At 51.3% G+C, this 23,047-nt stretch overlaps 1 protein-coding gene across 1 annotated transcript in view; it reads left to right on the forward strand.

The window, feature by feature from the left end:
* The window catches only part of MYO15A (myosin XVA), a 59,232-nt gene that overhangs the window by 15,473 nt on the left and 20,712 nt on the right, over positions 1-23,047 (forward strand). Inside the window, exons 17-43 of the mRNA XM_078381561.1 lie at positions 207-302; positions 869-1,000; positions 1,391-1,516; positions 1,656-1,733; positions 2,642-2,796; positions 4,007-4,052; positions 5,267-5,391; positions 6,340-6,457; positions 6,757-6,932; positions 7,898-7,982; positions 11,009-11,062; positions 12,309-12,390; positions 12,900-13,030; positions 13,561-13,656; positions 14,347-14,582; positions 15,186-15,364; positions 15,736-15,808; positions 16,195-16,383; positions 16,950-17,062; positions 17,379-17,473; positions 17,953-18,070; positions 18,310-18,371; positions 18,786-18,935; positions 20,456-20,537; positions 21,215-21,353; positions 21,949-22,063; positions 22,666-22,804. Coding sequence (XP_078237687.1) covers positions 207-302; positions 869-1,000; positions 1,391-1,516; positions 1,656-1,733; positions 2,642-2,796; positions 4,007-4,052; positions 5,267-5,391; positions 6,340-6,457; positions 6,757-6,932; positions 7,898-7,982; positions 11,009-11,062; positions 12,309-12,390; positions 12,900-13,030; positions 13,561-13,656; positions 14,347-14,582; positions 15,186-15,364; positions 15,736-15,808; positions 16,195-16,383; positions 16,950-17,062; positions 17,379-17,473; positions 17,953-18,070; positions 18,310-18,371; positions 18,786-18,935; positions 20,456-20,537; positions 21,215-21,353; positions 21,949-22,063; positions 22,666-22,804 — 3,190 coding nt within the window. The remainder of the gene's footprint in view (positions 1-206; positions 303-868; positions 1,001-1,390; positions 1,517-1,655; positions 1,734-2,641; positions 2,797-4,006; positions 4,053-5,266; positions 5,392-6,339; positions 6,458-6,756; positions 6,933-7,897; positions 7,983-11,008; positions 11,063-12,308; positions 12,391-12,899; positions 13,031-13,560; positions 13,657-14,346; positions 14,583-15,185; positions 15,365-15,735; positions 15,809-16,194; positions 16,384-16,949; positions 17,063-17,378; positions 17,474-17,952; positions 18,071-18,309; positions 18,372-18,785; positions 18,936-20,455; positions 20,538-21,214; positions 21,354-21,948; positions 22,064-22,665; positions 22,805-23,047) is intronic.

Genomic DNA, 23,047 nt, shown 5'->3' on the forward strand with positions numbered 1-23,047 from the left:
CTGTTACATACAGGCCTGTCTGCCGTGACACCACAGGAATCCTCCTGCGGTCTCACGTTTTGGCCCCTGAAAATCTCAGAAAGGGGGAATCGGTTGACTTGGCAAAACATTGCTCCCTGCTCTTGGGGGCCCGATGGACACCCCAGGAGCCTGGAGTCCCACCTGGCCCTCTCTCTCTCTCTCTCTCTCTCTCGCTCTTTGAGTAGGATCTCGGCTTCAACAGCTTTGAGCAGCTGTGCATCAACTACGCCAACGAGTACCTCCAGTTTTTCTTCAACAAGATTGTCTTCAAGGAAGAGCAGGTGAGCCGGCCACCTTCCCCTTTGCAAGTCTAAACTCTGGGGTTTTAGCCGAATCACCATGGTGTTTTAGCTGTGGTGTCACTTTGGAGGCTTTTTTGGTTTTGTTCCTTAAAGGCCTGGATTGTTTTATTCCCCCCCCCATTAGCTTCCAAGCCTGTTTCTGTTCTCTGAGGCCTTTGTTTTCGATGACCCTGAGCCCTCTTGGCAGTTTCTCCCACGTGGGAGCCAAAGAGGAAATAAACAAAGAAACGGACATTGAGAAAGAAGTAGCAGATGACATGGCTTACTCTGTGTGTGTGTGTGTGTGGGGGGTTGTTAGTAAACCCCGAGCTTTGAACATAAAGGTCTTGGTTCGAATCTGTACATCCCCAGGTTGGACATTAACCTGTTTCTAGTCCGTGCGGGCAATCTGGAGCCTGATGGATCACTGGTTCTTTATTAGATGAGTTCCTGCCCTCCTATCCCAGAATCTGGCTTAGCAAGAAACATTCCTGCCTGCAGCTCCGGGGAACAGCGCCGGCTGGTTCTTTCCAGTAACGTCGGCGAGGTTTGTTATGTTTCTTCAGGAGGAATATATCCGGGAGCAGATTGAGTGGCGACAGATCCCCTTCAACGACAATCAGCCGTGTATCGACCTCATTGCCCAGAAACCTCACGGCATTTTGAAGATCCTGGATGACCAGAGCAGTTTCCCTCAGGTTAGGAAGGGGTGTCTTTGAGGGGTCGGAATGAGAGAAATAGAATTTTAAAAAAACACAGACAGACCCAAGGAACACTCCCTTTCTGACGAGCTCAGCCCTCTGCTCAGGCTCAGAGGCACTTTGGCTCTGGATCTGCTTTGGAGTGAATGAATGAATGAGCAGACGAGGCTTTCTGGAAGCAAACACCCTTTGTTCTCCTGAGCCTTCACATCTTCCAAGATGGGACCGTTCTACCGTTCTCCACCCAAAAGGGTCAGCAGAGCGATGCTTCTTGGAGGGAGTCTGCCCGTTGCATCTCTGCATGAATCACTGCCCAGGCTTATCCAGGAGAGAGCGGCTGCCGGGAGACTGATGGGGCCGCCCCGTTCTCCCTCTCTCCTTCCTCAGGCCACAGACCACACCTTCCTCCAGAAATGCCATTACCATCACGGCGCCAACCCTCTTTACTCCAAGCCAAAAATGCCTCTGCCCGAGTTTTCCATCAAGCACTACGCAGGCAAAGTCACCTACCAGGTGAGACGCCGCAGGCGGTTGGGAAGGGGTGGAAGCAAAGTAACCCCTCTGTGCCTTGTTGGCGCTAGAAGGGGCTGGGCTGGGTGCGAATCTTGGCACATTAAAAAAGAGGGGGTGTTTTCTCCTCCCTTCTCTGCAGGTGCACAAATTCTTGGATAAAAACCACGACCAAGTTCGGCAGGACGTCCTTGACCTTTTCGTCAACAGCAAAACCAAGGTCGGTCATTTTTTGGGGGGTTGGGGCTGATCTCGGGTGGAATCCTGTGACTCTACACACACACACACACAAACACACACAAGGTCAATTGAGGAAGACGCACTTTCCTTAAGACCGTTATAAGCCGCCTTACAAATATTTTATTTAAATCAATAAATATTGACAGATACTTTGGGTGTTGCTCCACAATGGACGTGGGTGAATTCGAAGCATCTCTCGATGTTTGCCCAATGCCAAGGGCCAGTCCGAATCAAGCCAGTGCTTTTTGCTTCTGGTTTGGATGTTTCCCCCCCCCTGCCACCGGGGACTTCCAATTTTCAAAATTCAGTACAATTTGAATGGTGGTTTCCCTGGGTAATCCCATGTTTCATTCCACAGAAAGACAGGGAGCAAGACTCTGGGTGGGGTTATGATGATGGATTGAGCTGGGGGGTGATGTGTTGAGACAGCCGGAGCACTCACCCCTCTGATCTTCCAAGTATTTTTTTAAAAGGAAGTTTAGCGCTAGATCACCTTATCACTGCATTGATGCATTAACTGAACGCTGGACCTCCCTGTCTACACAGATGAACTTACTTAACTAATGGCTTCATCTTATTTTATCCTGCAGAGGGCAGCGGCACTGGTATTGCAGGGTGGTAAATCCGTGCCAGATTTTAGACTGAACTTTAGAGGTGCTTTCCAAGGTGCTGAAACCTACCCCTACTCCCCAGAATTGAATTCAGCACCCTGGACAGTTCATTGATTGTTCGTAGGAAACCTCGGAATGGATTCATTGCCCCCATGGCATTGGAGTCACCAGCATTTGCTGGTTTCTTCCTGAATCATTTATCTTGAAGTCTGGGATCAAAACCAGTGGGTCCGGTGCCCCTCCCCAAATGTCCCCCTTTGTTTTGTCCCTGTCTCAGATGGTGGCCAACCTCTTCTTCAGTCATGCCCAAGTGCTCTCCCAGCAGAAGACCATGATGGGAAGGAGCAGCACCAGCAGGAGGAAGTATAAACCTCAGACCGTGGCAGCAAAATTCCAGCAATCCCTTTTGGACCTGGTGGAGAAAATGGAGAGGTGAGAATCAAGAAAGAGAGCAGAGGAGGGAGGCAGAGTCTGTGCTGGTTGCAAGATTCTGGGAAGGGTGGTTGAGGGGGAAAAAGGAACTCCCTGCACGTTCTACCTGCTTGCCACAGTGGCAGTAGCCCCTAAGCAGAGTACAGTTCCAGGAGCATCCTTGACTTGTTTCCCCTAAATTGGTGTATTAGGGGTATACTGCTCTTGGATATGGAGGTTCTACATATCGTCTAGGTGTAGAATTAAAAGTTTAGGTTGAGCCATGCCCCAATGATAAGGCTAAAATGTGACAGTCAAGGTGTGCCACTAGGTTCTGTAAAAACCTTCCATCTGGTGCAGATGTGATAAAAATTTGAAGGAATGAGGAAGCCCCGATTGTTCAAAACATGTGGCCAGGCGCAAAAAGCCATTCTACAGAAGGCTGATTGCTGAGAGAGCAGAAAGGCACGTGGCAGCTCTTGTTGTAAAGAATTAATTAGCTAAACAGGCTGCTAAGAAAAGTCTCTTCAAGCCTTTATAACATGCCTCTGTTGCCTTGCTGAGCTCCTTATTTTGCTTCCTGATTTTCCAGTCTCATGGGATCTTAGATGTCATCTGGGTTATACCAACCCTGGATGTGACAGCATTTAACAGAGATCTGCTCTTGTGTCCAAACCAATCTGTAAGGTTTCTTAGCTAAGAATCTTTTCTCCTTCCTGCGTTGATCTATTTATTCGACCTTGAATGATCTGTTAGAAGAACAGATACTTACCGTTATTCTTTCTGTGAGCAATATATCCCAGTTTCCTGCATCTTATGAGATGCATTTTTTTTCTTGATGTTTATCCTTTTGTCTTCAGTCTTCTTTGTTGACCACCCTCTCAATCCTAGAAGTTTTTAGCAGCCTGCAATAAATCTTTCATTTCAGCTTCAAAGTAAAGCTCAGAATCTGTTTGTTTTTTTTTTTCAGGCTGATAAAAGCAGGGATCTAAAATTACCTTGTGGTAGCTCTCGGGGTGCTGAATCATATTCCTAAAGTAGATTCACCCACCTTGATGAACAGCTCCTCCAAACTTCAGGGTAGAAGTATGCAGATTTCAGACTACAGCTCCCATGCTGCCTGGGAAATCTTGGGAGTTGTAGTTCAGAAGCATGAATTATTCAAACTCTACTCTTTCAGGGTGAAAAAAGATGGTGGCAATCACGCTAAAGTTGTGTGTTTTCTCCACAGATGTAACCCTTTCTTTGTTCGCTGCATCAAGCCCAACAATAAGAAGGTATGGGTTTTGTGGTGCTTTTTGCTCTGTCCCCTATTGATGTCGATTTAGCAAAGCAAAGCTGGCCGGATAAAATCTTGTCCCCCCCCCCCCTGTCCAGACTCACACAGGACTTTGGGCTCCCCTTTTTCTCCCAACCTCCGGCTTCCAACAGCCCATCTTGTGGCCCTAATCACTCTTCCCAGCCACTGTGCAGGCTAGCCGAGGACAATGGGAGTTGTAGAATGCAATCTCTCTGGAGGAAATCAAGGGGCTGGCCTTAGAGGATTCACTTTCTGGCACTTCCTCCAGAATCCCCACTGATTCCCACCACCCCCCCAATAAACTCCCGTAGGATCGTTTCCAGTTGTCTCCCGCTGAAAAGGCACAAAATCCCATCGTTCCAGGTTTTTAAACTTCTCTGAAAAACCCCTTTGTTTATCACTGGTTTCTCTAAAAGTGGACGTTTACTGGGAAGTGTCCCTTTCTCTCATTCTCTCTCTCTCGCAGACATGGGTTGCTTTAATTGATTTTCTGCTTTATTGGCCTTCTGGGGTCTTGCACAGAAAGACAAACCTATTCCCTGGATCTTGGAGGAGGCTCTCCCCGCCATCGTCACGTGGCCTCGGCCACCAAGAGCTAAACAGTCTATTTCCAACCTCCTCCAGCTTTCCATGGAGTTAAAACTCCATTTCGGTGGCCGTGGTCCCGGGCGAAGGTCAAGGGCACCCTTGAGGAGGGGTGAGGAGGGGAGATGGCCGGCTTGATTTTCCGAGGGGCTCCTTTCTCTGCCCTAAGAATCCAAGAGGGTTTATTGTCCCGAGCGGGTTGGACCTTGACCCTGACCAATGGGCCCTTTCAACCGAAGGGGAGCTGCTTTCGTTCATCATCCTGGATAGATGTGCTTCTTCCTGGGGTGGGGGAGAAAAAACCACGAAGCGTCTCGGATCTCATGAGCTCTCTTGCGGGGGGGGGGGAAACAGATCAAGTGCAGAAGCATTTCACTTATTTCTCTCATCAAGAGGGAGACGCTGTGGGTTTTGGACCCGCAGATCTTTGTCGGTTTCAAGGCAGGGCTCTTTCTAAGGACACCCTAAAGGCCGAGGGTCAGCCCCCACCCCGAAAAAGGCTGCTCTGTAATGCCTTTTTTCCTCCCACCCTGGCTGTCTTTCTCCCTCGCTGACCGGCTCTTTGGGGCTCCCGTCGAAAGCTCTCCCTCTTCTTTTCCCGTCCAGGAGCCAGGGGTTTTTGAGACGGACATCGTGAGCAGCCAGCTGCGCTACTCGGGCATCCTGGAGACCATCCGGATCCGTAAACAGGGCTTTCCCGTCCGAATCCCTTTCCAGGTCTTCATTGAGAGGTACCGTCCACATCGGCCTTAAAAAAAACTTGAACGCTGGGCTCTCTGAAAGACCGGATCCTGCCACGCCAGCCCGCCCTGAGGTCTGGGAGATGCTTTTTCTCCCCATCCCATCAAGAGAAAAGAGTCTGGCCCCCTTCCATGTTCCCCTTCTACGGCCAGGAAAAGACTGTTCGGTTCAGGCGGGCTTTTGTCAAGGACCTGCTGACTCAGGACAGGGGTCCTGATGATGATATCAACTTCTTTTGAATTTCAATGAGATTTTTGGAACTGTTTGTAACCTAACCCTAACTGAGTATAATGGCCAAAGCCCGGTTGCTTAGCAAAGTCCATGGCACTACAGTCGCCCCATTGAATCTAGGTTGATCTGGCAGGTCAACTCCTCTGTAAGCTGCATTGATTCAAATGGGCCTACTCTATCATGCTTGTGTAGCTTTACATGACACGCTCAGGAACTGGAATCCACCAATCATGTGATTAACAGAGTTTGCTCTCTATCTTGCCAGCCACCTGAGGCCCCAATCCTGGCAGGAAAGCAGCACAGAAAATAAAATTTAAAGATGGGGAAGTTCTTTTTCTTGATATGGATTCCGGGAACCCTAAGCCCCAAAGCTTGGTGATTCCCAGGGCCTGCAGGACTCTGGGAATTGCGGTCCATAATAGGAACTTTTTCTAGCTCTACCGCATCTGTTTGCTTGGAACAGATTTGAGTATACCTGTCTGAATCAAAGGTATGCAATACAGGCGGGCAAGTTTATGTTTTTGGACTACAACTCCCCAAAATCCCCCAGGTAGCAGAGCTTTGTGGTCCAAATTTGAACACCGATCTGCAAACCCCTCGCACGATGAGCATCTTCCCGCTCTGTGACTCCTAACGGTCTTCTCTTGGAAAAATGGCTTCTAAAGAAGGTCTTCTCTCCCCTCCTGCCTCCCCTCATGTCACTCCAGGTACCGTTGCCTTGTTGACATCCAGCCAGACATCATCCCTGACGGGTGGAATTGCGTGGCAGTGCTGAAGAAGCTGTGCCCTGTCACCCCGGAGATGTACTGCATCGGAGCCACCAAAGTATGGCCACCATTTTCCTTGGGAACTCCTTGGGACAGTATCTGGCCCAGATACCTTAGCTGGTCCCATTGACTCCATGGACGGTGACCTACCACTCAACAGTTGATTCTGTTGGGTCTGGTTGAGGGCCACCAATGGGATTTCCCCGTCTGACATGCAACAAGCAACCCAGTAGGGACATCCACCAGAATCCTGCCTTCTGGAGGCACCCAAAGTAGGGAGAGCCTCCATTTCAATGTTTGAGTCTTGAATGCCTCGCTTCTCATCCCTCTCTTTTCTCTCTCCGGCTCCCACCGCAGCTCTTCATGAAGGAAAGCGTCTACCAGCACTTGGAGACCAATCGCGAGCGGGTCGTCCACTTGGCGGTGGTGACCCTCCAGCGCTACGTGCGCGGCTTCTTGATCAAGAAACGGTTCTACGCCCTTCGCTACCGGATTATCCTGCTCCAAGCCCGGGCCCGTGGCTACCTCGTCAGGTGCGGAGCCGCCTCTCCTTGAAAGAGGCTCCCTTTTAAAAGACAGGAGGGTGTGAAAGAGAGAGAGAGAGAGAAAATGTGGGTTAGCAGCAGTTAGTTATCATCACGGCCATATGCCGTGGGCATCATCCAGACATCATTACCCTCTAGACCTGTTCAGATGTTGTGAGAGCTGATAGAAAGCCATGTCCGTAATCCTCCGTGGCTTTCTTCATGCCCTCATTCCTGAGTCTGGAAAGGGGGTATTCCTTGAAAATTTGGGTCCTTGGTGATAAGGGGAGAGGACCGGTGAGGGAGACGCCTCAGACTCCTTGGGGATCCTTTCAGGAAACCCAGCGGCGCTAGGCTGTCCCATCTCTGGGCCTTCAAACCACGGGGTTTCGTAATGTCTGAACAGGGCTTCTCTGTGTGTGAAGGCGAAACACTCTCCAATAGAAGGGACGCGTTCTGGATTTTAATCTGCATCCCATTCTTTATATGAGGGGATCCGGAAAGGAACCCAGTCCCCCTTTGCCTGTTTTCTCATCACAACCCCCTTGCAGGGTTGGCCAAGCTGAGAGACAACATGGCCTATAGTCCACCCAAGTGAGGTTTGCACCTCAGTGTGGGTCTTGTGGCTTGTGGTGGGGAGAGAAATTGTTCCCCACGTATCGACTGGCTCTCCAAACCAGGCGAGGGGGAACCGGCGGCTTTCCTGATCCTCTTGGGTGACAGCTATCCTAATAGCTGTGGCTAATGGGATCTGGAGTCCCTCGCCTTTGCTCTGACCCCTGCCCGCCCACCCACCCACCCACCTCCGTGCCCCAGTGTTGAACTGTTTTTTGCCCTCTGCCTTTGCAAGCTGTGTGCCGTCCGTGGTCGGTTATCGTGTTTTGTTCTGGTTTTTCACCCGGGTAGGAGAAAGTGTTATTGAGGCTGGGTGTGATCTTTCCAACCTCCATCCCGGGGGGTTTCCCGTCCTGCAGGCAAAGGTTCTGGAGGCTGCGAAGAACCCTCCTCAAGGTCAGGTGTTTGGTGCGCATCTACGTGAACCGGAGGAGGTACCTCAAGGTGAGCTGCTCGGGGGGGGGGGGGCTTGGGACGGGGACGATGGGCGAGGGAGTCGTTCTAATGAACATTTTGGAGGACCTGGAAGGGGAGCGGGGGGGGGGGGTTCTGTGGTTGTGCCAATTAAAATAATGTTCGTTATCATCAGTGTTTTTTCAGCATCTGTGGGGGGCGGGGAGGGGCTTAGAACTGATCTTTGTGGATACAGGGGGGGGTTTCCTATTGTAATTCTAAAAACACCATAAACGACATACTAACAGGCAATTAAATCACAATCATAACTGATTGTGCCGCCTAGAGTGGTCGTATAGACCAGATGGGTGGGATACAAATCAAATCAAATCAATCAATCAATAAACAAACTAAAAATCCATTAAGTAAATGAAAGAATTTTAAAAATTTAAAAACAAGAGTTAGGTCTTCCGTTGTCTATATTTTAGACCCCTGTTCCATCCTGCTTTAGGCGGGGTGCTGGGTGCAAGACGGGGAAGTGAACACAGACGGGTGAGGAGTTAAAGATGATATTTAAAAACCACTGTTGTATCCAGGTTGGGGTGGAGGGCGTCGTGTCTGGCTATCCAAGAGTCTGCACGCTTCTGAGCCGCCAACCCCACGTCATTGTTCTGAGGTTTACCCTTGAGGAGCAGGTGGCTGCTTTGATTGTTTGGGACCATTTTAGATTCACAAAGAAAGATGCCCAGCCAGGCTCCAGATGAATAAAACCAATCTGGCCTTGCCTGTCTGGCAGGAGAGCTTGAAAGCCATCTGTATTCCGGCCCCACCTTGCACGGAGGAGATGCGGGTGTTCAGGAAAGCCGATGGGTGGCATCTCCGGGGTGCAGGTTGCTTTGAATGAGTGAGGAATCCTAGTGGAAGATGGGGCAAGTGCTGGGGAACTACCTTGCATTAATGGGATGTGCAAAGTTACGGCAGGCTCTCAACAAGCCCCAGATGGGCTAGTAGCTGGGTTTTAAAAAGGAGATATTTCGTGGGGCTAAACATCCAGAACCTACAATGATCTTGTCATTGAGAAAGAATAGTTGAAGTGAGGGAAAGATTCACACTGGGTCCAGGAGAGGGACAGCGGGGTGGATGTGACACTGAAGGGTCTCACAATTAGACCAGGATGGGAGCAGAACAGGTATCATCCTTTTGTGGGGGAGGGGGGCATCTGGAGGACCAAAGGCCTCTTCAGAGACGGTTGGCTCTTTCTCGAGGGGAGAACTGCTGCCTCCGCCATACCCAAAGGCAGCTCCGACGGACACTTGGCTGCTTCCAGCTAAGAGGCAACCTCCCCACTCTGCACAATGTTCGGGCCGGTCCTGCTTTGGAAGCGCAAAGCGTTTGGTGAGCTGCCTCAATTGGGTATGTCTGTGTGGGAAAAGGACGCCGGATGCCAGTGATGGAGAAGGGTTAAAGCGTGACTCAGCTCACACCCTAAGCAAACAGTGGTTGCCAGAGCTGCTGGCGGGCAGGCTGATCCGGAGCTGGCACGCCTGCCCAAGGCTGGCAGCAAAACAGGCCGTCATGAAGAGCGTCCGTTTCCAGATGGATGAAGTCGGAGATGCCGTGAGTTGCGAGCCTCAGCGCAGTTTTCGAGGGGCGAACAGGGCGATGGCCATCCTCGGTGCCACAAAGAACCATAGAATAATAATTTTTTAAAAAAAACAGCCAAAGAATATATTTTTCTTTAAAGTTGAGAGTGAGGTGGGAGCGCTCTTTAAAGGTCTCAAATGTACATTATTTCTGTGTGCAAACAGAGAGTTTGAGATTCAGCTGACGTTAGCGTGATTCCCCCCCCCCCCCCAGGCTGGTAAGAATCGAAATAAAAGAATCTTAGCGGGGTCAAGCGCATGCTCAAGGCAGTGGATTGTAAAATATCCACGCTTGCTCCTCAGGAGACGTTTTCAGAGAGGTTGCTGGGTTGCCCTGCTGTCGCCGAAGCAACGAGGAACCTTAGAGCATCTTAAAAAATGGAAAAGTTTCACCACGTGCCCGGCTACAGCTGGCACCCTCTCGCGTGGGCACGGAGACATTTTTTCAAAAGATCAGACGGAGGAAAGAGACCCAGAGGGAGGGGGTTGAGTTGACATGGTTGACAAAAGCTTCTCTCAGGGACAGCCCGTGAGTCTCTAAAGTGGGACAAGAAATTTGGGCCATAATCCCGGAGCAGTAATTCCGCAGAGCACAGCTGGCGAAGTGCCCGTTTTCATCACAATCAAGACCGCTTAGTTGGGAACAGAATTATTCTTTCCTGGGGCTGGCGCTTGCTCTCAACCATATCAAGGCCATTTTGTTGTTTTTATTTATTTATGAATTTATTTTATTTATTTAATATCTATGCTGTCCACATTACCCAAAGGTCTCTGGGCAGCTTACAACAATTAAAATACAATAACAAAGATAAAACAACTAACATACAATTAAAATATATACTCTAAAAAATTGCCATCGGGACCCCTATATCCTCCCTTAAGGGGGAAACGTAAGAGCAGGATCCGTGTAAAGGCAGGAGTGTTCTCAGATACCACACACACACACAAAAGTGGATTCCCCCCCCCTCTGTCACGAAAGAACCCAAATTCTTTCACACAGTGGTTTGTCAGGTGTAAAGATATAGAGAACGGGGAACCACCGGTCTATGGGACTAGTCACCAGGACAGATTCAAGGCAGATTCAATGGCTGGGCCGATCAGCTTCTGGGTGCAGCATCAGAATATCATCACAAAATCACAGAGTAATGGATTTGGAAGGGACCTATAAAGCCATCGAATCCAACCCCCCAATGAATGCAGGAATCCAAGTTAAAGCATATCTGACAGAGGGTTTTCTACCTCCTGAGGTCTTCGGTTCCCTTGCCATACTGCTCTAACAGTTGAGAAGTTTTTCCTGATCTCCAGCTGGAATCTGGCTTCCTGTCGCTGGAGCCCATCCTTGCCCTTGGCCTCAGACAGCAAAATGTCTTGGGTCGGCTTTGGCCAGGATAGCAGCCTTGCTTCTTTGACCATGGAAATCCGTTCTCATTTCAGAGGAAAGAGGAAGAGCGTCGGAGAGCCGAAGAGGAGAGGAGGAAGGCAGAGCAGGTAATAAACAAGGTGACGTTTTCCTTATATCAAGAGATCGTAGCCAGAATTGGGTAGTTGAATTACGCTTGCCCGTGGGAAATCTCATAACCTGCTGCTCATGGACAAGATGCTGGTTGCGTGCCTGGATACGTCTCACGCCTAGGAACGCAACCAGCACCTCATTAATGAACTCCTGCTTGCCACCAAGATATATGTCCCTGAACGCAAGGATAGATGGCCAACAGGATGTTGACCACCGGGTGGGTTGCTATGCTGAACAATTTGCAGCTCAAACAAGCAGGCCCGCGGGGACGCAAACAGGCCTGTCTTTGAAAATTGGGTTCTGTGTCCGGTCTATGCAAATCTAGTCACTTTGCATGTTGCAGAAGGCCCTCCGGTCTTGCATGGGAAGGGTCTGAGGAAGGCTACACCCTGGGTTGCTTACCTGCTGAGATTCTAGCAGGCGTGGGGCTGAGGCTTTGAAGGAAGCTGGGTTTTGCTTTGCCACCATGAGGTCTAGTAACATTCTTTCGGTTTTGAACTGCCCTCTAGTTTCTGGTGTGCCACAGACTCTTTCAAGGAAAACGGGATTTCTTTTCTTTTTGCATCCACACAAAATACACAAGGGGGGTCAGCATCAGGGTTCAGTGTCGAAAGGCATCTGTTGGCACCCCCAGCTCCGAACCGCCCCACCCCGAAACCCTCTGGCCCTCCTGCCTCCCTCTGTTGCTGGCCCCCAGCCCTCTTCAAGCCCAGAAGTGGTGGCATGAAAGAGGGGGCAAACCTCCTCCCGGGCAAGGCCTTCTCCCTCTGAGTGGCCGGGCGAATGGGGTCCTGAGGGAGAAAGGGAGGTGAGGGAACAGCGGTGACGAGGGGGTGCTGAGTCCCCTTCTTCTCCATTCATCCTACCAAGGCCTCTTTCTCTCCCCCCTCCCCGCAAAGCCTGGAGCCTGCCGGATGTGTAAGATGTAGTTTTCCCCAAGTCTTTGCATTCATCTACACAATATAGAGAGAGAACAGTTAAGTTCAGCTGTTGTGATGATTAATAAAGCACCCTGAGAGCTGTAGTTCAACCGCCACCGGTGCTGTCACAGAACTACAACACCCAGGAATCCCTGGAGAGAGAGAACAGCAATCAAATTAATCTAAGAATGTTGATTAGCGAAAGGACCTTGGAGGTGATCAGGTTGAAACCCCAGCCACTCTCTCTCTCTCTCTCTCTCTCTCTCTCTCTCTCTCTCTCTCTCTCTCGGGGTCCCCCCAGGAGCTGAGCCCGCGAGAAGTGATGAGGGTCGCCAATCTGGAAGTCCCGGCAGAGTTGGTTGGGCTGCTGAACACGGTGGCAGGTACACCCGTCTTATGAGTTGCGTTGGGCGAGGACGGCCAAGTGTCCAGTTCCAAAAGTCCTCTATTTAAAGAGCTACCAGAGGACAAGGACGGCTTCTCGTTCTGATTAAACTGGGACCATCGTTTATAATCATCCTCACGGAGAAGAGCTGGCTAGATAGCTCGGTGGCCTAGTTCTCTGGCTGTGGAGCTCGAAGGGTCCGAATCCCCACCGGGCATCTCCAGAAGAGCCAGCCTGGGTAGCCTTGGGCCAGCTCCACCGTCCCAGGGCACCCCCAGAAGAAGGGAAGGGTGAAAGTACTTCTGAGTATACCTAGAAACCCCCCAAAAGGTCACCATAGGTCAGAACTGCCTTGGTGGCACATGGCTCTTATTAACATGAAACCTATAGTTCATATCTTTGACATGCAAAGGGTGTCCTTTTCCTTCCCCCCTTTTGTATGACCTCTAAGCACCCAACCTAGTTTGGGTCGTTGGCAAGACCTGACCCCCTCACGCTCTCCCGTAGTTCACAAGCAGGTCAACGAGGACTGCGTCGCCTCCATCCCCCGGCCCAAACTGCAAGCGGACCCCCAGCTGGCCCTCCCGCTGGACATCAACAACTACCCCATGGCCAACTACGTGCAGATGCACTTCAAGGTAAGGGCCTGTTGTGGGAACGGGGTTCTCCGTGTCAAGTGGGAGGAGGCTCCACCGTCCCCCATCAGGCAGAGCATCCTGCTTCTAGCAAATGGGCCACCGTGCCCAAAACCATCCCCCCCTTTTTTTTTAGATCCTGCGGGAGGGCTTCTCCTTTTGGGGGCTCCTGGCTGGCTTCGGCGATTCAGAGAGACCAGTTACATTCAAGGAGACCGCTCCTCTTAAAGGGACCCTTGGCAGCCCCATCAGGTGGAGGGCTTTGCAGCCGCCGGATCCCCACCCTCCATTAAAAAGGCAGCGTAGAGTTTTTGAGTTAAATCGCCCTGGTTTCCCTTTGCAAGCCGGTGTCGGAGGACCTCCCTGGAACAGTGCCGTTCCCTCGGTGGCTTTTCTTGCCCGCTCATGGCGGCTGGGTGGCCTTCCTTCTTCTTCTGTCGCTCGTTCCTTGGCGCCTCTGACCAAGTGCGCGGCAGAACCATGCCCAGGGAGGCGGCTCCAGACACAGCTCTCTGCTTGTCCCCCCCCCCCAGGAGCCCTTTTTCGGGATGCTCACCCAGACCCTGGCCTCTCCGCTCACCCTGTTGGAGGAGAGCCTGGCCCCCGAAGCAGTGAGCGTCTTCAAGCTGGTAAGGGGACGCCTTCCATCTTTCCTGTCAAAAAGCACACCGTGGGGGGGGGGGAGAACGTCTGTGTTTGTGGTTTTGCACAACGGGTGTGTGCGTATGTGTAAGAAACAGATAATGAATGGTGTCTGTGAGTAGCAGCACATGTGAAAAAACAGGGTTGCATGAGTGAGCATGGGTGGGCTGGTTCCCCAGTAGCCTCCATCGTATTCTAATTAATTTCGTTAATTTAGCCTCTTAAGTCCACCTCTGCCCAAGAGGTTGGCAGGTACAGATCGAGGCATCCGCTTCAGGCTTTTCCCAAACACTTTGCCTCTCCCCAGAACTATTTCAAATCTGAGGAGAGTGCCAGACTAGGCCTCGGGAGACCTGGGTTCGAATCCCTGATCACCCAAGAAAATTCCTTGGGTAGGGGTGGCAAAGGTGTAACCTCTCTTAAAATAACTCACATACCTTGGAAATACCTATGGGGGGGGTCACCGTAAGTCAGATTCGATTCGATGGCCCAGAAGAGCAAACTCGAAATGGGTTCGTTTCTGGTGGGCGCACCAAATCCTACCTGGTGTAGAACTTAAGTCACCTTTTATTAAAACCAGAATTGGGGGGGAAATGTGATTTTTTTCCTCCCTCCCTCATCATAGGGCATGATTTCTTTTCTCCTTCTTTCTGGGTGACTTCACCCCCTCGTGACAGGTGCTCCGCTTCATGGGGGACCCTCACCTCAACGGCATGCAGGAGACCCTGTTTGGAAACTTCATCGTGCAGAAGGGGCTGACGACGCCGAGCCTGCGGGACGAGATCCTCTCCCAAATCGCCAACCAAGTGTGGCGGAACACCAACCCCCACAACGAGGAGCGGGGCTGGCTCCTGATGGCGGCCTGCTTCAGCGCCTTTCCGCCTTCTCCCCGCCTGGAGAAATACCTGTTGAAGTAAGGGAGGGGGGGCTGGCTCCATCACAGAGAAAGGGGGAAAGGGGGCTGAGGGCCCTGCATGGGACAGAACGTGGGTCTGAGGACCCCGCCACGTGCAACGGACATGGAAATCAAGGCTGACTTGAGATATTATTTTTCTACCTGAGGCAAAAAAGCCGAACAGACTAGCCTTTGAAAGTTTCTTCCCCATTAATGGAAGAATACAGCTGGAGGCATCAGGCGAACTCATTTTTGAAATACAGTAGGAACCCCTCCTTGGTGGGATCCCTATCAGCTGATGCATCCGAAAATATTAAAACTAATAATGTTTCCTATAGTCCATATTTTTCAGCAGCTGTGGGGGGGGGCTTGGAACGGATCCCCTGCGGATACGAAGGTCCTGTTGTATGTCTTCGAGATGTTATCACATAGATGATAACATTGGCCATTTTTTTCATGCCTTTCAAAGGCCTCTGAAAGAATTCCCTGTGCTCCAAGGCACTGGAGATGCTCAAAGTCTCTCAATGCATTTTGAGGACTGTCTCTGTCTTAGTTTCGGGGCCAACCCTGAGATCGCCCCTCCTGTACCCCCTTTCCTGTGCCCACCCACCCCCTCTGCAGGTTTGTTTCCGACCACGCCTTGGACGGCTACAAGTCCATCTGCCAGCACAAGCTTGTGCGGGCCCTGGAGAAGGCTCAGGAGGGCGCCGAGACGGCGCGGGTCTTCCCGCCCACCTTGCTGGAGTGGTCGGCCAGCCGGGACCGAGTGAACATGGCCCTGGATGTCTATTGTTTCAACGGTAAGGAAAAGAGGGCCAGACCCATGCGATCCCTGGGAGGATGGTGTTGATGAGACGGACCGAGTGATGGAGACCAGAGGCCTCGGTCCGAACTAGCCCAGTAGCTTCTTCCACAGAAATCATTCTGAGAGCCACTGGTGATGGTTTTTTTCCCTAGGGATGGCAAATTCTCAGGCCCCAGGCTGGCAGCTTCTGAACATGTACAGAATGCTGTGCTAAATGTCTGCTTGCATGGCAGATTCAGAAGTCTTGCTCACCCACAGAAGGTTGCCTCCTTCTGCTCTAGCTTTCTGACTGCAGGGCATTTGCTCGAAGCAGTGCTGTGACGAGCTGGGTAAGGCGTAACCCTTATTGCTCTTCTGCCTTGCCAGGCGATCACTTCTCTTGCCCCGTTGATTCCTGGACGACAGGAGAAGCTCTGGCCGAGAACATCCTGAAATACAGGTAAGAGGGATGGACAGGAGGGTCTGTCGATCTGGGTCCCGTTCATCCCAGCCTCTCAGGCGAGGTCGGTAGGGAGCTGTCCAGCGGGATCAGCATTCAGAGACCTCGGTGCTGAGCGGGACAGGACCTGTCCGAAAACTAGATAAAAGTGGGTCCCTGTAAGGGCAACACGAGGGATTGCTTGAATCCTCGTTCCATCTCAATGGTTCTCCAACTGGGGGGTCTCCAGATGTTCTTGGACTACAACTCCCAGAAACCCTGAACAGCACAGCGGGCGGTGAAGAACATCTGGGGGCCCAAGGTGGGGATCCATTGTTCTATGCCATTGTGTGATGTCTGATTTTGGTTGACCCTGTGAACGGATGACCCTTTTATCTCCTTCGCAGGGGGCTTCCAGACGGGTGGCAAGGCTGGTCGGTAACCATGAAGGACGGCGTCCAGTGGGCCGAGCTGGCGGGCCATGACTACGTCTTAGACCTGGTCTCTGACCTGGAGCTCATCCGAGGCTTCCCGAAGCAGAAGTCCTATTTCCTCATTGCCTCGGAGGGTCTGGAGAAGAACGTGGGTGGCAAAGCGTAGGTAGAAGAGGTGGTTTCACCCACCCCGTCCCGCGGTCTCTCCTGCAAACCAGCCGCTACGGTGCCAAGAACCTCACAAGGTCGGCCGTAGTGTTGCTGAAGCCCGTAAGGAAGAACCGAGCCCTTAAAGGGCTTCACCTCCCAAAGAGGTGCCCCCAAAATCTCCGTGCGGGTTTAACTTTGGATGCAGAAGCAGAACGGTTCGCTCCGAGTCGTGGGCGACCCGGCCGTTGTTTTCAGTCCTCATGCTTAAACCCTCACCCGCTCCGCACCCATTAAGGACTCCAAATTTGCTCGGCTAACTTTAGCAAAGACTTTAATAGAACCTGTTCCAAAACTGTAAAAGGTAAGAGTACGGAAGGATGTACTGTATATATTCTCGTTTATGGGAAAGAAAGAAACTGTAGTTAAAGCTTCCTTCAGGAAGAGCGGAGAGGCTCAAATCAATGCAAAATTTGGATATTTTCCCAAGTTTTTTTTCCTGTGCCCAGCTGTTTTCATCCCCAGTATGTGGAGTTTAATTCCTTTTGACCTTCTCGTCTCCCTTTCACATTGTTCCTTAGGGCCTTCAGACATGACCTGGATGTGCATGAAGGGGTCCCCCCTCCCCCACTCATAAAGGCCCCCACAGTGGCCCCCACCAACCTGCCGGACTCAGAAGGGTATTATAGCCATGGTAAGGACTCGGCTCACGGCTGGAATGGGAAGAGTTAAGGACAGACCCATGGGGGGGGGTTGCTGTGAACCCTATGGGGTGCCATGCAGAGGGTGGAAACATTGGGATCTTTTAAGCATCGTGTCTCGAATCTGGGATCGGCGATGTGTATGAAGAAAATTCACTTTTCTTAGCAGTGTTGCAAAGTGGCCCCTTTATCAGAGAGAAGATGGCCTTCATAAACTCAGTATTTGGGCGCACAATAGCTGTGGGAATGAGGACAGAAAATAGCCTCTGTCATTTTTGGCTCATTCTCTTTCCTTTTGTGATTTTGTAGCCGATTCAGACACGTTCAGCGAACCCCGGAGCCAAAAGGGTCTGGACCACTACCTGGACAGTCTCTTTGACCCCGTCCTCTCTTACGGGAATGGGGTAAGGTGGCCAATCTCTTCTCCCCCTAGCCCAGGTTTCAAAATATGGGGGGGGGGGGTCCTTCCCACAATCCTGCCCATCTCTTGTTGTCCCCCAAAAGCCGGGCACAGAGACTGCCCAGCATGGAGGAGAAAGAAAGGGCTGACCCAAGATTCTCTCCTGCCTGAGGCAAAAGATTAGGAGGCACTTTTTGACCTGTCCCCCCCCATGTTCAGAAGCCGGCTGGGTGAACCCTTGAATCTCCTCTCCGTCCTGGCGACTGGGTTATGCCCTCTGGGACTCCTGTGGCTAGCTTAGGGGCTTCAGAGACAGGAGCCGACAAGGGGCCACCAGCCAGTGTCCCCGGCCCAAGGAGCCCGCTTCCCTCGGCCCCATCCTCGGGCCGGCCCTCGTGGGAAAGGAGAGGTCGTCCCAAAATCCACTCGGAGGACAGCACCTGGAATGATCTTTTCCTTTCTTCTTCTCCGCCTGGGAACTAGGAGCTAGAGAGGCCATTGGCCGTCTCCCTTCGGATGAAAGGGGGTGGCCGGACTGGGCGGGGCGACGGAGAACAAACCGGGGGCGGCACCGCACCTCCTGAGGGCCCCCGACCATCAGGTGAGTGTAGGCCTAGCCTTATTTCTTTATTTACAAGGTTTGTTTGGTGTCACCCACACTCTCGGACAGAGGCGTCCCCTAGCCTGGTTTCCTCGCCCTTTTAACTGGCGAAGCAAGGAATCGAACCCCTGACTTCCCAGACGAACCCTCTGTCCCTGAGCTGGACCACCTCCCACCCTCATGAGGAATTAATCTCCTTTTTGCAAACTTTTTGAGATGTTCTTTCCCCCCTTTTGCAGGGACCAATGAGGCCACGGCGGTGAGGTGGCGAGCTTCTGGCGCACCGCAAGAATCGTTCTTGGTTAGTGAGGTCAAGAAATAGATATTGAAGTGGGGGAATGGGGTGGGCATGATGGGCGTGCATGTCCAGTGGAATTCATCCGTCCTAGCCTAGCACTTTCCCTGCTTTCTGCCTTCATTGAACGACTAGCAAAATAATACTTGCATGTTACCAAGCCAGTTCCAGATTCAGAAAATGTTGCTTCTGGTGGTTGGGGAAACCATCCATGTTGCCCTGTGCAGACTGAGAAGGTTTCAGAACAACTCCTTTTCCTGGCTTGGAAATCTTCCGGGAGAGGGTGGGCTATAAATCTTTTGAGAGATAAACAAACAGAATCAAGGTTTGGACTGCTTTTGGGGCCCAGAGGCTGAAAGCACAGGAGCCCTGCCGGAAAAAAAGGTGGCAACCTCCTTCTTTCTTTCTCACCAATGGCAGCAACAGGCCGTCCTGGCTGCCATGACCAGCTCCGCTTCTACTGCAGGACCTCGGTCCCCCAGCCTTGGCTCGCCTCGACACCGTCGTCCTCCCAGGGTCCAGGGAACAGGCAGCCCTGCTCCCAGGCCTCCTGCAGGTCCACCTGTCCAGGTAAGCCTGTACAGGTGATGGGAGAGGGGGGAGAAGTGTGGTGGTTACAGACTGGGGGGATGAAACAGGACAGAAAAAATGTCTAACTCCAACAGCAGTTATGGGTTTCCAGGGATAATCCTTATTAGAGATGGGCATGGGTTTTTAAAAAAGAGTCACCACATTCATTTTAAAAATCACCAATTTGTCAATTTGCATTTTACGAATCAATGCCCCTGACAAATATAAATCAATGGATTTTTAGCTTTTATTTAATTTGCCAATTCATTTGGCTATAATTGCCCCCCCCCAGGCACCTAGAAGAATCATAATTGCAAGGACGCTTCCTCTGACACTCCCCTATAATTCCTCCGAGTTTGGTGACGATTGGCCTTCAGATGTCCGGGGTATACACCCACAAACAGCCCCCCCCAGGAAAGTCCCCCCCAGGCATCTAGAGACACCAAAATCACAGAGAAGCTTCCCGTGATTCTCCTCTACAACCCCTCCAAGTTTGGTAAAAAAAAAAAAGCCTACCAATATCATTCAAATCAAGATTAAAAATGTTAAAAAGGCACTTCAATCAAAACCTTGTGGTTGCCCATTACCCTAAAAGCACATACTATCAATAAGAGCAAATACTGTAGCTTATATAAAAACAGGAAGTGTCGGTAAAAGCCTGTAGCATCGGAAAATCTTATAAGGATAAATGACGACTGAGTACACGTTGGTCAGCTCTGATTTCCAAATAAGTCAGGCTAGGTGAGTTTGGATAGGATTCCCGGTTTGCATTTCCCATGGGCCCCAATTTGCATTTCCCATGGGTCCCGGTTTGCATTTCTTATGGGTCCCTCACTCAGAGTCCCCCATTGGGTCCTTGCTCATGGTTGAGCCAGGTTTGCAGGTCTGGGGACCCACCAAGCAAACTGTCACCCTCTGATCGCTGTGGGAGGGCCCAGCAGGGGCTCCGTGAACTTTGTGGCTTGGCTTGCCCACGTAGGGCTTAGCAGAAAGGCAGCTGCATTGAGCGCCTTCCATGTCTGCCGGAGTTTCATTTTGGCTTAGCTCATCCCAGGGCACGTCCTGTTCTCTGCGCTCTGGCGGCACGCAGGTGACTTCTCCTACCTGTTCTGGGATGCCGTGTGCGGTGGCTGGCACCCCTGTGCCCTTTCGTGTGCGTGACCCAGAGCTGCCCGACACTGGATACCTGCTCTCGGGCGAATGCATGTATTCATTTCACTCGTCTCGGAGCCTGGCACCTGCTGTGCTCCGCTGGGTGTCTGGTCTCTCTTGGTGTTTTCGCTGCATGCCCTCAAACCCACAACTCCGTGGCACTCCAGCGGCCCAGGTGGGAAGGAAGACGTATCCGGGCTTGGGATCAAAGAGAAGAAGGTTTGTGGATACCTTCCAGTTTAGACTCGGTGGCCTTGGGATCATTCTATAGGTTCGGTTCCAGAATGTGACACCCTGCTTCCAGGGTTCTGTGACCTCAAGGTGGGGACTTAACGGTGATGTTTGATTTTTCACACCCTCCTCACCAGAAAGAAGTGGAGACTGGGATGGGGGATCCACCTGCCGTGCCCCCCAGCCTCCTGCAAGACAGGCCCAGCTTCCGGAAATCGGGTAAGGAGGGAGGAAGGGTGCTTAGCCAGGCTGGTTGTTTGGCAGCCGGACGACCACCTTTAAATTTAATGATTGTTCTTGTTATGTTTGCAAATCCCCGGCCAAGGCTCAGAGTCTTCTCTCGTGCCTTCTTTGGAAAAGGGGGCTAGCAAGGGACCCCCCGGTGGTGCAGGATTCATCCCAATGCGACGTCACAGGCTCTCTTCTTCCTACCAACACAGCCAAATAGGGCTGGTTTTCTCAATATCTTGCCAAAGCGGAAAGCTACCCAGTAAGAGAAGCGAGCTTTCCATCCAGGGGGAGGGGGTTCGCCGTAGACAGCCCTGTGGCAGTCCAAGAAAACATGAAAGCATGCTCGGAAACATGACATTTTGTCCTGGCTGGAGGATTCTGGGAGCTGTAGTCCAAGAAAGGCCATGTCTCCCAGGCGTGGGTCAAACTACACATTACAGACTGTCTGATCTTACAAGCGGTGATTCCTGAAATGCTGAGTATAAAGGATTAGCAAAGCAAGGGTTTTTCTTCCTTCCTGCAGTTTGTAGGTTGTTTTGCTTAAGTTCCTCCTTGGTGAGGGTAATTTTCCAGATGCAAATCTCGTAAACTTGATATTTGCTCTGACGGGTTCTTTGCGACGTATTCTCGTCCTGTTTTGTCTCCTCTCCTGTGTCGTGGCCCAGATCCTACTGCAAGGCTGCGCGCCGGTGAGCTCATCCGCCACTCCAAGCTGAATTCGGAGCACATCCCGGAGCCGACGCAAAACATCCGGAATATTATCAAGCAGTACCAACAACCCACCCGGGTCCCTGAGCCCCTCAGGTGAGACCAATGAGATTTCTAGACACGCATACTCCTTGGATCCTTGGCACATTTCTCTCTCTTTTGAAGCCTTGGAGATGCATTCATGAGTTGCAAAGATGGAACTTCCAGCTTCAGGGACAGTATTCCTCTGAATACTTTATTTACTTGTAAGGAGCAAACAGCAGGATAAAGTGTCTGCTTCGTTTCCCATGTTTCCTTGAAAGCGTGTGTCTTCAAACTGCTTTTTCAAACTGCCTGATTGAGTGCTGTGATGATTTTAATTGCATTGATTTATTCTAAATGTTACGGATGTTATTCTTCTAAGTTTTTGTTGTTGTTTTTAATCTGTTTCGATGAGAATGTCAGCTGTCTTTGAGCTCTGCTTTTTTAAGCGGTTGTAAATATTGCTGCCTTTCTGTGCACGGCAACAACAGAAACATCAATAATACTGGGAGAGAGCACGAGATGGGTGGTTTTTTACTCTCAATGCAAGCCTGCTCTTTTGAGGCAGTGAGATGTAGTGGTTGCAGCGCCAGTCAAGACTGGCGAAAATTCAGGGCCGGAGAAGAGGACTCGAGGATATCCGGATATCCGTCTGTCTTTGTCTTTGCAGGAAGGAAGGTGGGAAGGTCTTTGTGAAGAAAATGGACCCTCACGAGGAAGCTTTGAGGATCCTGAAGGAACAGCTGGCAGCCACCGAGGCCCCCACACGCCCCAAACCCCCACCGGTACCGTTGGGTGGAGCCAAATGCATGGGGCTCTCCTATTTCTTGTCCAGGGTGGAAGGCTATTTCCCACCTTTCAAAGCTGCCCTTACGCCCTTCCTCCCCGGCGTGAGGGTCTCTGGGAGCTTCCAGATAGGGTGGCAGTGTATTTCTATCTATTTTCCTAACATTCCTAAGTCCAGTGGTTCCCAACCTTGTTTCCCCAGATGTTCTTGGACTACATCTCCCAGAAGCCTTCACGGCTAGCTGTGCTGGCCAGGATTTTTCTGGGAGTTGCAGTCTGAGAACGTCTGGGGAACAAAGATTAGAAACTATTGCATTAGTCAAGTTACCTCTAGATTTCGGTGTCTCTCAATTTTGGTGCCTTGGGAAGCATCTCTGTGGCTCTGCTCTAGTTACGGCCCCATGTCTAGGCTACAAAAAGTTACTTTTTGTGGATCACGGGGCTTGAAATCCTTCATCCTATGGCCCAGAATGAATGGGACACGTGTGGGTACCACGCTTGGAGACCAACTCAGGATTGGGCCTCTGTTCCGTCCTGAAGGGGCTGCAGGGCAAATCCTGGGTGCGTTGCTGTGTTAACGTGTGAAATGACTTTTTCGTAGGCTGTCCGGGAGACTCCACCGAAGGAGGCGGTTGCCATGGTGAAGCCTGTGATGTGGACCAAGATGGCGGTTCCCCCGGCGGTCCGTCCCCCATCCCCTGCTCTCCCCATACCTTTGCCAGAAGCCTCTCCGGGTAAAGGTGGGGACCGTGTTTTCTCCGGTTGCGATATTTCGTGGGTGGATGGCTTCCTCTAGAGCAATGAGGGGGCCGAATCCTGAGGCAATAAGCTTAAGAAAGTGGCTTTGTTCGCACCACAACTTCCAGAATCTCTCAGCCAGCGTCTCGTGGTGGAGATCCGGTGGAACGTATTGAAAAAAAGACGGGGTCGGAACCGAACCCCATAACCAGCAAAAATCAATCAATGAAATAGATTGATACATA

Source organism: Pogona vitticeps, chromosome 13, assembly GCF_051106095.1.
Source record: "Pogona vitticeps strain Pit_001003342236 chromosome 13, PviZW2.1, whole genome shotgun sequence".
NCBI classification, from domain to species: Eukaryota; Metazoa; Chordata; class Lepidosauria; order Squamata; family Agamidae; genus Pogona; species Pogona vitticeps.